Genomic DNA, 12660 nt, shown 5'->3' on the forward strand with positions numbered 1-12660 from the left:
TTGCTTGTTAATAACGTGGACAGTGATCCCAAATCCATACCAGAAAACTACAAGTGCACCTTTTTCTATCGTGACTTCAATGTGAGCGACACCATAAAGGTCGGATTCTACGTGAAAGGTCAGTGTATGGTTAAGCAGATCACAAGGTAATCACTGGAAAAATGCTTTGAGGATTTCAGAAATGTTTTATGTGAGGTGTAAATTTATGATGTTCATACTTCCCAAGAAACTTGCCTGTGCAAAGGGGAAGAAACTGCAAGTTGGCCGATAATAATGTTGGAATGTGTTTTCCCAGTTAACATGAGCATCACTCCAGAGAGAACAATCAAAGAGTCAGATACTGTAATTCTGACCTGTCTATTGCCAACGACCATTGCCAACCCCACAATCACATGGATGAAAGATGATGAAATAATTACAGATGGAACACTATTCTCTTTATTTGATGATGAAGATCCTCCCAAGCTGGAAATTAAAGACATTAAATCAACACATGAAGGTGAGTCGTAGAGGAGAACTTTCCTTTATCAGGTAATCCTGATGCATCTTCGATTTTTGGTTTTTTAAAATTAAATTTCAAATTTCAAAAATCGAACAACCACTCCAAGATCATGAAGAATTTTTTACTTCACTTACTAGACCGCAGCATGATCGGATGTATCAAGTCTCATTTAATTATTCCCACCCCAAAGGGGTTGTGTCTATTATTTCAGTGTATGTGTGTGTTTTGGTGTGTTGTGTTGTGTTGTGTTGTGGTGTGGTGTGGTGTGGTGTGTGCGTGCGTGCTTTCAAGTCTATATATTTTCACTTTAAAAACATTTTTCTCTTCTTCTCCAAAACTGCTCAATGAAAAAAAATTGAAACTTGTCATATATCAGCAACTCCCTATGGAGTATATAGGATGATTCCGATGGCATCATCAGTGAAGTGGTACACCAGCCATAATTGGTTGAATCAAAATCCTTTTCGGAAAAATCTGAAACATCACATATCTGAGCCACGGCCCGACGTGAGTGAAGAATTAAATTTATGAGTCCTTGGTCAGTTGGTATGGTGGCCATATTGGATTGAAAATAAAAATGTCAAAAAATCTTCTTCTCCAGAACCGCTTAACGGATAGATGCGAAACTTCATACATATGATCGACTTGCCATGGGGAATACAATTTTAATTTTTTTTTCATATTCACCTTCATTGATGAAATTTAGCCTGAATGTGTACAAAAATGGTCATTAACTATCCTAATAATCGTTCACTAATCAATAAAACTATGGATAATGGCAATGTATTTGACATAATAGAGCGAATGAATGATACGGGTATGTGGGCCATAATAGCGGTGGACCATAATAGTGGCGTGTTCAGTTAACAATGGTATTTTTGTTCAGAATGAGCACGCGAGGTGAGACGATGTGCTCCACAGAGTGCCGTTCTCGTTCAAGTTTGATTTTTATTTCACTATAATGTTCTGTTAACAAAACCCTCATTATAGCAATGTGACAGAAATCATCTAATCCAACCAAAATAAAGGGTGATATCTATTTTACAGCCTTGGTTATAATTAATATCTGCAGAAAATGAAATAATAACTTGCCTTTACGGGACTGTAATGGTCGGATGTTAATGTTAAAGCAGGAAGTACTTCAGAGAGGATCTTCATCCAGCTGTTATACTTTCCTGCATTTTCGATCATGCATTTTCCTAATGGGGCAGGCCAATGTGTGCCCACACCAATGACTGGTAATCTGATTTCCTCTGTGGCTTTGAGCATAGGATTCACCACTGCACATTCCATACAGCACATATACCCTCATGATCATGGGAAGTCCCTTGACAGATGAAACAGATGCATTTTTGTCCAGCTTCAGGTGTAGTTCCTATGACATCTCCACAAGAAGGCTCACATTTGCTCTCATTGTATATCTATATAGGAAATTACAGCTGCATTGCCAAGAAAGAACCAATGACGTACCAAGGCTATCATGCAGTAAGAGGAATCATTACCATGCCAAGAATCATAAAGTCTACTTCATCATTCACATTGCATTGTAATGATGAATCACGTGAACTTCAATGCTGTGTAGCGTCATCTCAAAACATGAATGTCACCTGGAGAAAGGGTAAGTATTTCAATATTTTGTTTCAAGACTTTACAAATAAAGTTTTATTGCAATTCCTTTTACATTCTCTTTTATGTTATTCACATATATGTGAGAATTATGATCTTCTTTCAATCAAAAAAGTCAGCAATTATGGTCCGTTGGGGATGTTTGGAGTATGACTGCAGTACATTGACGAAAATCTCAAAAGTGATATTTGTATTCTTGTTTCAGACACTGTTGCTGTCGTTGTTGAAGCTAAAATTAAAAACAACTGCTCTTCCTACAAACCCCCAAAATCTACATCTTGCCCTCAAAGTGAGACAATCAGTTGTTTATTCCGCAACGTTGCAGGAAATGATGAGGAAACCACAACAATCTACTTCTTGAAATCTGGTTTGTTGTTCTCTTCTTCAAACTATGACTGATTGTGAGAACATTATTGTATTTTTGCTCGACTGTAATTGTTCAGAATGCCTGTTAAAATAGACATCACAGCACTAATTGTAATATACTACTGTACAGTATAGTGCCTTCAACATGTATTCACACCCCTTGACTTTTTGTCACATTTTGTTGTGTTCCAGCCTGAATTTAAAATGGATTAAATTTAAATTTTTATCACTGATATACACAAAATACCCCATAATGACAAAGTGAAACATGTTTTTCGAAATTTTCATAAATTAATTGCAAATGAAAAGCTGAAATATCTTGGGTCAATAAGTATTTAACTTCCTGAGTCAATACGTTGGAGAAGCACCTTTCGCATTGATTACAGATTCAATTCTTCTTGGGTCTGTATCAGCTTTGAACATCTGGATTTGGGGATTTTCTCCCATTCTTCCTTGCAGATTTGCTCAAACTCTGTGAACTTGGATGGGGAGTGTTGGTGAAGAGCAATCATTGTCTTTCCACAGATTCTCAATGTGATTCAAGTCTGGGCTTTGGCTGGGCCACTCAAGGACTTTCAAGTTCTTGTTCTGAAGCCATTCCAGTGTTGCTTTGGCTTTATGCTTGCGGTCATTGTCCTGTTGGAACACAAATCTTCACTGCAGTCAAAGGTCTTTTGCACTCTGAAGCTTCAAGGATTTGCCTGCATTTGGCTCCATTCATCGTTCCCTCTGTCCTTGCAAGTCTCCCAGTCCCTGCCACTGAAAAGCATCCCTATATAATGATGCAGCTACCACCGTGCTTCACGGTAGAGATGGTGTGAGATGGGTTATGAGCTGTACTCGGTTTCCGCCAGACGAAGCACTTTGCATTCAGGCCAAAGAGTTAAATTTTCATCTCATCAGACCACATAATCTTTTACCTCATGCTCTCAGCATCTTTCACGTGCCTTTTAGCAAACTTCAGGCGTGCTGTCATGTGCCTTTTTCTCAGGAGTGTCTTCCGTTTGGCCACTCTCCCGTAAAGCCTAGATCTGTGAAGTGCTGCAGCGATTGTTACCCTTCTGGCAGGTTCTCCCATCTCAGCAAAGGAACTCTGTAGTCCTGTCATAGTGGTCATTGGGTTCTTGGTCACCTCCCTGACCACGGACATTCTTGCCCGGTTGCTCAGTTTGGTCAGACGGCCAGCTCTAGGAAGAGTCTGGGTAGTTCCATATTCGTTCCATTTCCTAATTATGGAACTCACGGTGCTCTTGGGAACTTTCAACACTCGAGAAATTGTTTTATACACTTCCCCAGATCTACACCTCTTCAAAATTTTATCCTGGAGATCTACGGACAATTCCTTGAACTTCATTGTAGAGTTTCTGCTCTGACATGCACTGTCAACTCTGGGACCTTATATAGAAAGGTGTGTTTTTCTAAATCATGTCCAATCAATTGAATTGGCCACAGATGGACTCCAATGAAGTTGTAGAGATATCTCACGGATGATCAAAGGAAATTTGGAGTGTCATCGCAAAGGGGTTGAGTACTTCTTGACACAAATCATTTCAGCTTTTCATTTCTAATTGATTTATAAAAATTTCTAACTACATGTTTTAACTTTGTCATCTGTGGGAATTTTGTGTGAATCAGTGATAAAACAAATCCTTTTTTAATTAAACACATTTTAAATTCCAGCTGCAACACAACAAAATATGACAAAGGTCGAGGGGTGTGAAGACTTTTTGAAGGGACTGTACAATGGTTAAACAGCAGCCACACAATCCAACGATGATTTTTGCACAGTTAATTTTTAACCATTTATTCAAAAAATACAATAAAGATTGCCTTATCTTTTAATATTAATGAACATTAAACATGGGACCACATCACGCTTTTATAAGTACACAAAGCATTTTGAAGTGCAAAAGGATGTTGTTATGGCAATAGCAAAAAGTATGCAAACGAGGTAGGGATGTCACATGGAAATATGCAAGGTCCATTCTGACATCCCCTTTTTCACTTTTCTTGTTTTATTCTGTTAAATGTACTTTTCTGTACATAGGTGTGTCCAAAGCATTTCTGACATCCTCATAGTTCACCTCTCTTGATGCCTTCATATTGTGCTTTGGAATGTAGTTGGAGGCGTTACATTAGTCAGGGTTATACAAGAACACAGACAGGTGAAACCTTTATTACACCGCAGACGCGAAGCAAAAGACAGGGTTAAGCAACTGGTTAATGTCTGTTTGTTTGTTTGTCTGTCCTATCAGTTTATGATCGTCAGTTTGTGATTGAGGAACAACTTATTTCAGTTGAATGTTATATTTTGAACATGAATTGGAACATGAATTTGGATGACAAGTCTTTCATTTAACCTTGGCTCAGAATTCGTCGAGATACTCGCACATGCACAGAGAGGAGAGATAATATTGTATTTTGTCTGCCTGACTGGCAATCAAACAAATTTGAAAATCATTCCAAACAGGAAACTTACTGTTTTTGATGATGTCATAATGGACACATACGACAGGCATGAATGACTAATGTAATGTGTTCGACAGGGTGATGTGACAGATATTGTGGAAAATGGTGGTAAAACCAGAATTAATTTATTTATATGACTTCTACAATCTTTATTTTATATTAATTGAATTGTATACTTGAAGACTTCAGTGCACAAGTCACCTATCATAATACTTAAAAAAATATCCAGTTTTGCAGTACTTCAATTTCAATAAAGGTTCAATGAGGGTGGTGTATAAGGGTGGTGTTTGGGACTGCTTCTGGACTACTTCAACAGCACAAAACTTTTAGAATGTTTTTTAAAGATCGTTAAAATCATTACTTTCATAAAATTTGAGTCACACTGCTTGGGATGTCATGTTATATGAACTATCTTGTTACATATGTACTGTGGATAGCTATATTGATTTTTCAGTTCATTAAACTAGTTTCGAGAAAAGATTGTATGAATGGACTGGGGAAATTTTCATGTTCTTACCCTTTACATTCTGTTCATATAAGTATGTGCACTTGGACCAACCCACAAAAATCCTCATGTCTGACCACCTCATTGATCAACATCGTGAGATGGGGAGATTGCATTAGCTCAGGTCCATAATACAGATGATAAATTCTGATAAATTACTTTAACCCTTATAAAAACAGAGGAGAGCAAACTATATTCCTTTGAAATGTACTTGTTTGAGAGATATGCTAATATAAAATGTGATGATTATATGATAAATTAACATGTCAGTGAATGACTTCAAAAAATTCCAAGGATTGTGATAATACGTAAATCTCAATCGAAATGGTACGGCCATATTGAAACAACGAAGGATGAAAAACAAGTTAAAAGAGTATATCAAAGCCGGATGAAGATGTGAAGGCTGGTAGAAGAAGCTGGAATTACGATGGAAAAAGCACATCTCGTCCGAGATAGGAAAGGATGGAGTGCTGTGGTTCAGGCTTTATGCTGCACTCACATTGGGAACATAGTAAAGAAGTAATACTGTTGTGGATTTACCCTTTTATTAGCAAAAAAAATCATGCATTTTAAGCCCCTTTGACATATATATATATATATATATATATATATATATATATATATATATATATATATATATATATATATATATATATATATATATACATATACATATACATATATATATATATATATATATATTCACATACATACAAACCGGTAGGTGACAAGGGTGGTCGCTACATAATTGCATACCAGTCATAGTTTTTGATGGATCGGGCTGAAATTTTTTGACAAAGGTTGATTATAGTGCACATAAAAGCCTGGAAACCGATTTTTTTTTTTATTTTCGAAAAAATTAATTTTTTAGGATTTTCAAAAAATTTCAAAGTCCCTTTGCGAGGCAACGGTGGCATCCATAGCAACGGTGCTCAAAAGCATACAACTAGATCCTGGTATGAACCTACCTGTCAAGTTGCATCAAAATTGGTTGACTCCTCTGGCCTCCATAGCTGTCCATTACATACAAACAAACAAACATACAAACATACAGACAGAGGGAAAAACTGAGAATAAGAGTAGTCTACCAGCGACCACCCAATATATATGCAGACAGATATATACATATATATATATATATATATATATATATATATATATATATATATATATATATATATATATATATATATATATATATATATACAGAGAGAGAGAGAATAGATACATATATATATATATATATATATATATATATATATATATATATATATATATATATATATAAATAAATATATATGTAGAGGGAGAGAGAGAGAGAGAGAGAGAGAGAGAGAGAGAGAGAGAGAGAGAGAGAGAGAGAGAGAGAGAGAGAGAGAGAGAGAGAGAGAGAGAGAGAGAGAGAGAGAGAGAGAGAGAGAGAGAGAGAGAGAGAGATTTTATTTATACATATATATATATATATATATATATATATATATATATATATATATGTTCAAATATAGATATGTATAAATATATATACATATATACAATATATATATATATATATATATATATATATACATATATACAGTATATATATATATATATATATATATATATATATATATATATGTATACTCAAATACCCCTCAGATCCCTGACTATCAGAGCATACTATATTGTGTTTTATCATACATCAAAGTACGTATGCTTTATTTGTCTGCAAATGATACTATCCTCACTCCTGTGCATTTTTGCAGACGAGAAGAATTGTGCAATTGCATCAATGAGTGGATACACATGGCCATTATCCAAAGCTAACAGCATAGCCTACCAACAGTGTCCTACTGGCATGAGAGGGGATGTCTCTCGGCAGTGTGACGATGATGGAAAATGGTCAAATGAAATAATTGAAAACTGTACCAGAAAAGAGTTTCTCAAGTTACTGGAGAACCTGAATGTGAGAACTTTGTTTCGATTTTTGCTTTTTCTCCAAATCTTACTCTATTATACTGGAGGGTTCATTGAACATGCATGATACCACACACAGTTTGCAAGTATTTACTTCAATTTTAATTTTTATAATGACTTTAAAGATCGTTTTAAAAATAAATTGAGAAGGTTAGTGGTGGTGAAGTAGTCTTGTACATCACCCTTATGCACTGTTATAAGATGACATCGAGTCACATTTTAGCAAATGCAGCAGTGTGACCACTCCTCATTTTCATAAATGCCAAGGTGAACCAATGAGAAAAGCCAAGAATTCACAAGGTTTCGGAAAAGCGATGATAATAGAAAACCTATACGCCAAGAAAACCTGTAGAAAACCAAGACGCCAAGGTGATCAATGAATAGCCAAGTTCTTGTGAAAAAAGCCAAGGAGTGGTCACACTGAATGGAGGCTTAATTGATCACCATATCACCATAGAATGCAGCATCAACAGGCATTATACATAGCCATATCAGCGGCTTTTTCTTCACCCCAAAACGCATGCCACACCCACAGATGCTATACATCAATATACAGCAAGGTTCTTCAAAGTATATTATGATGGCAATTTTTTTCTGCTTGGTTGAAGTATATAATTCAATTTAAATAATGTTTTAAAGAGGTTTAAAGGCGTATAAATAAACTTCAGGTTTTTCCGCCATTTTACTCAGCATCTATTACATCACCCGATCAAACACATACATTATGTGTTTTATAACATCCTTTAAAACAGGACGTTTCCTGTTTGGAATGTTTTTAATTTTGTTTGGCTGCCAGGTAGGCAGACCGAGTAAAAAATATTATCTCACTCCTCTGCGTGTGCTCGGTCGGGACGAATTCAGAGCCAAATTATGGCAAAATAGAAAACGTGTCTTCCTATTCCTGTTCAGATTCATGTTCAAAATATAACATTCAATTTAAATAAGTTGTTCCTTGATCATAAACTGAAGATCATAAACTGCTAAGAAAGACAGACAGAAGGGTCATTCCATGTCAAATCAGCCAAAAAAAAAGGAAACTCTGCGGTGACCCCCTCAGATTTTCCTGAAAAAATTCTCAAAGCTACCTTAACATGTATGAGGAAGGTTTACCAAGTTATATCTCAAAATTCCAAGTAGTATCCGAGATATGGCCCTACAAACACCCGAGGGGTGTTTCAATTCTGGCAGTTGCGAGTTGCAGATTTCTATCTGAAGCATTTTTGGGGGGCTCTAAATTCCAGAGTTTTACAAACAGAGTTCTGAAAATTCACAGAAATGGTGTCTATTAGTGAGGCTTTCAGAATCTGACATCAAAAATGTTCTACTTAAAATACTTTTTAAGATAAGTACTCTCAAAATTAGTGATTTGTAACATGCAGTCAAAAAAATTTGAGTTTTCAAATTGCTGCCAACAGTCAGTTTATTCATTATGAACAATTTTGTTGCCTGATTTACATAATCTAGTGACTGGATCATTTACACAAGAAAACTGAAATCTTTTGGAGCAAAATCTTGGGTGCAATAGGTGTCGGAACTTTGCTCCAGACTCAACGACATTGAAATTTACCCCGGTTTTACCCTAGTGCTCACCATGTTGACAGTTACACAGCTCTTTTAAATTTTTGTCACTTAAAGACACATACATAGGCAAACTGGTAGAAAATTCAAGAGTTGTTCTCAATCCCTTCTATTTTTAAACGATTTTTATAAAGGCCCGCTATTTAAAAAAAACATGTTCGATGAAAGATGTAGAATAAAAGCAATAGGTGTGCTTTTGAAGTGAAAGCCATGTCAAGAATTCCTAAGCCGACACCACAATGAGCATGCAGTAGTGTTTCATGGTCAGAATCTGTGTTTCTTTTATAACATTATTAATCTCATATCATAGAATTAAATTTGCACATAAACATCAAATTTATACCAAGTAAATACTTGTGTAAACCTTTATATTCATGCAAAATATCATAAATGTGGGGTTTGAAGTTTTGAAGTAATTTACAAAAAATGCATCAATTTCTAATGATTCTGCAGTCCCAAAAGCTACTTTTATAAAATAAAATTTTTACTAACAAACATATATAAAAAATAAAGATATTGTAAGGAAGTATGACTTAAGTGGAATCTAACAATATATAAATCAGTTTAGTAAGGCTTAAAGAAGTGTACCAAAATCATTTCCAAAGTTAGGCATGAAGCACAACTATCTTATTTAGGCTTTAACTTAATACACATTCCTGAAGTAACTGCCAATGCTCATTGTTACATTTTATTACATCCTGGCAATTATAAAACTAATCACTGTTCACTTTGTACAATGGATCCAAGTACATTTGTCCAAACAATTTGATATGAAATTATGAAAAAAAAGTTGAATCAGATATTGTACCTACATTTACAAATGGATGTTGACTTTCGTACAATGTACACTAAGTATATAAACAATTAGATATGCAAATGAATATTTATAATGGTGATTATTATGATCACATTATGTGTCTTAATTTATAGTTGAGATTGGCGGCGGCCTTAAACTACAATATCCTTTAAAAAAAATGTGAGCCAAATTAAAGTAACCACATACTTGTTGTGACCAAAAAACACAACAATTTGATCATTGTGGTGCCAACTTATGAATGCTTGGCATGGCTTCCACTTCAAAAGCACACCTATTGCTTTTATTCTACATCTTTCATCGAACATGTTTTTTTTAAATAGTGGGCCTTTATAAAAATCGTTTAAAAATAGAAGGGATTGAGAACAACTCTTGAATTTTCTGCCACAGTTTGCCTATGTATGTGGCTTTAAGTGACAAAAATTTAAAAGAGCTGTGTAACTGTCAACCTGGTGAACACTTGGGGTAAAACCGGGGTAAATTTAAGTGTCGTTGAGTCTGGAGCAAAGTTCAGACACCTATAGCACCCAAGATTTTGCTCCAAAAGGTTTCAGTTTTCTTGTTTAAATGATCCAGTCACTAGATTATGTAAATCAGGCAACGAAATTCTTCATGATGAATAAACTGACTGTTGGCAGCAATTTGAAAACTCAAAATTTTTTGACTGCACATGTTACAAATCACTACTTTTGAGAGTACTTATCTTAAAAAGTATTTTAAGTAGAACATTCTTGATGTCAGATTCTGAAAGACTCACTAATAAACAACATTTGTGTGAATTTTCAGAACTCTGTAAAACTCTGGAATTTAGAGCCCTCCAAAAATGCTTCAGATACAAATCTGCAACTCACGACTGCCAGAATTGAAACACCCCTAGGGTGTTTGTAGGGCCATATCCCAGACACCACTTAGAATTTTGAGCTATAACTTGGCAAACCTTCCTCATATATGTTAAGGTAGCTTTGAGAATTTTTTCAGAAAAATCTGAGGGGGTCACCGCAACCCCTGGCTGAAATGACACGGAATGACCCAGATGGACAAACAGGAACCAATTGTTTCACCCCACTTTCCACTTCACGTTCACAGGGTAATAATGCAAATGTATGTATGTTTGTATGTATGTATGTCCGGACATAAACACCGTGTGTATGCATGTATGTGCCTAAATCTGAAAATCAACAAAAAAACAGGGCTGGGTTGATCTCCACCTAATTTTGCTTACAAGTTGGTAGTACGCCAGGGTCAGGTCAGGGGCACAAAGAAAAAAAAAAGAGGGCATTTCTAGTCTTAATAAATCTGTGAAAGAAGACACCAACAGCATTTTTGTCCCTCTCAAAAGATTGGTGAAATATCGATCAAATTTTACAGATCATTTCGAAAACTAGCATATGGACCTTAAGAAACCAACAATCGCTCGTAAGGTTCAAGCCCCCCCCCACCCCCAAAGATCCCGACTCAGCACATGCATACATTATGTTGACCAAAAAAATAAAATTCTGCCATGGAAAAATGATTTCATTTTCGGAAAGCAAGAGACACCCTTTTCAACCAAGATAATGAACCATCAAAACTCACAATGCTTTCATTGTGCTGTGCTGTCAGAAATGTAATGTATGTGTCTACAAAAGTAATGTACGTGATGTACAAAATATAATGTACCTCGTGTACAAAAGAGGTCAGAAATCAGGATCTTTTGGCTTCCAAATTTAGACGAGCAGTTACATCATCAAGAGAATGGATTGTCACTATCTGTCAAGTTAAAAGTTCCAGCAAACAACCTGACAAGATACGGAAACCAAATGAACAGAGTCAAAATTGCAATCCCCTTTTCAACAAAGGTAAAGATCGCTTCAACAAAACGTTGCTGTAAACTACGTATTCTGTGATTAGTTGGGGCCAGTTTAACCTGCCTCCAACTCATGTACAGATTGATAAAAGTTTTTTGTTTTTTTTTTAATTAAAAAATAACACAAGGGCACTCTTCAACATTGCAACATCACCAGATATTCCTCCATCCACATTATTACATCACTAGAAACTACCACCCATTGCTTCACTGATGGGAATACTAAGGAGGGGGAGAAAAAGAGAGGGGGGGAGAGAGAGGTGTGGGGGAGAGTGAGGAGGGGTGGGGGAAGGGAAGGCAGTGTGAGGTGAGGGGAAGGGAAGGCAGATGTGCAGTGGAGTGTTAATTACGATTCATACTGTATCATAAAAATGATTCTGCATAGAATAACAGGAAAGATGGAAACAAAGTAATGTCTGAAATCCATTTTCTATAAATACCACCCAGAGTCAAACTGCAGAGTTTCTACAGTTCCTGGAGAACCTGAATGTGAGAACTATATTTTGATTGTTTGCATTTTCAACACATCTATATCTCAATCGCTGAAATGTGTTTGGACCAGGGGTTCCCAACCTGTGGTACGCGTACCACAGGTGGTACATTTGGACTTTCTCGGTGGTGCGCGGCGTGGCACCCGGCAGCGTACTTTTTTTTTCTTTTTTTTAACGCACTTTTTATTTTACTTCTCTCTCATGCAGCTTGTGCACAATAATTAAATTTATATCGAAAGCGGCTGTACACTGACAGCTGTTTGTTATCGGCCATTGTGCACAAGTCTTATTATTCGTTTTGTCTCTACACGCCACACTGTCATCATTGCTTATTGCCCGGCTTATTGTTACCGTTATCGTTCACCAGCATCATGTCAATGCGAAAATATTCGGAGCGTTATCTTAAGTTAGGCTTCACTTCCATCCAAAAAGGTGAATTAGAAGCCCCACAGTGTGTGATTTGTGGAAAAGTTCTCGGCAATCAATCTATGAAGCCAAGTCTATTGA

At 36.1% G+C, this 12660-nt stretch overlaps 1 protein-coding gene across 2 annotated transcripts in view; it reads left to right on the top strand.

Moving 5' to 3' along the window:
• The window catches only part of LOC147013248 (adhesion G protein-coupled receptor F3-like), a 156025-nt gene that overhangs the window by 77207 nt on the left and 66158 nt on the right, over positions 1-12660 (top strand). For both annotated transcript variants that reach the window (XM_085854927.1, XM_085854928.1), the window contains 5 exons: positions 1-118; positions 296-499; positions 1932-2120; positions 2334-2495; positions 7214-7413. The exon at positions 1-118 is cut by the window's left edge and continues 23 nt beyond it. In XM_085854927.1, coding sequence (XP_085711053.1) covers positions 1-118; positions 296-499; positions 1932-2120; positions 2334-2495; positions 7214-7413 — 873 coding nt within the window. The remainder of the gene's footprint in view (positions 119-295; positions 500-1931; positions 2121-2333; positions 2496-7213; positions 7414-12660) is intronic.

The sequence above is a fragment of the Eptatretus burgeri genome, chromosome 14 (genome assembly GCF_056783735.1).
Source record: "Eptatretus burgeri isolate ZD-2024b chromosome 14, Ebu_testis_v1, whole genome shotgun sequence".
NCBI lineage: Eukaryota > Metazoa > Chordata > Myxini > Myxiniformes > Myxinidae > Eptatretus > Eptatretus burgeri.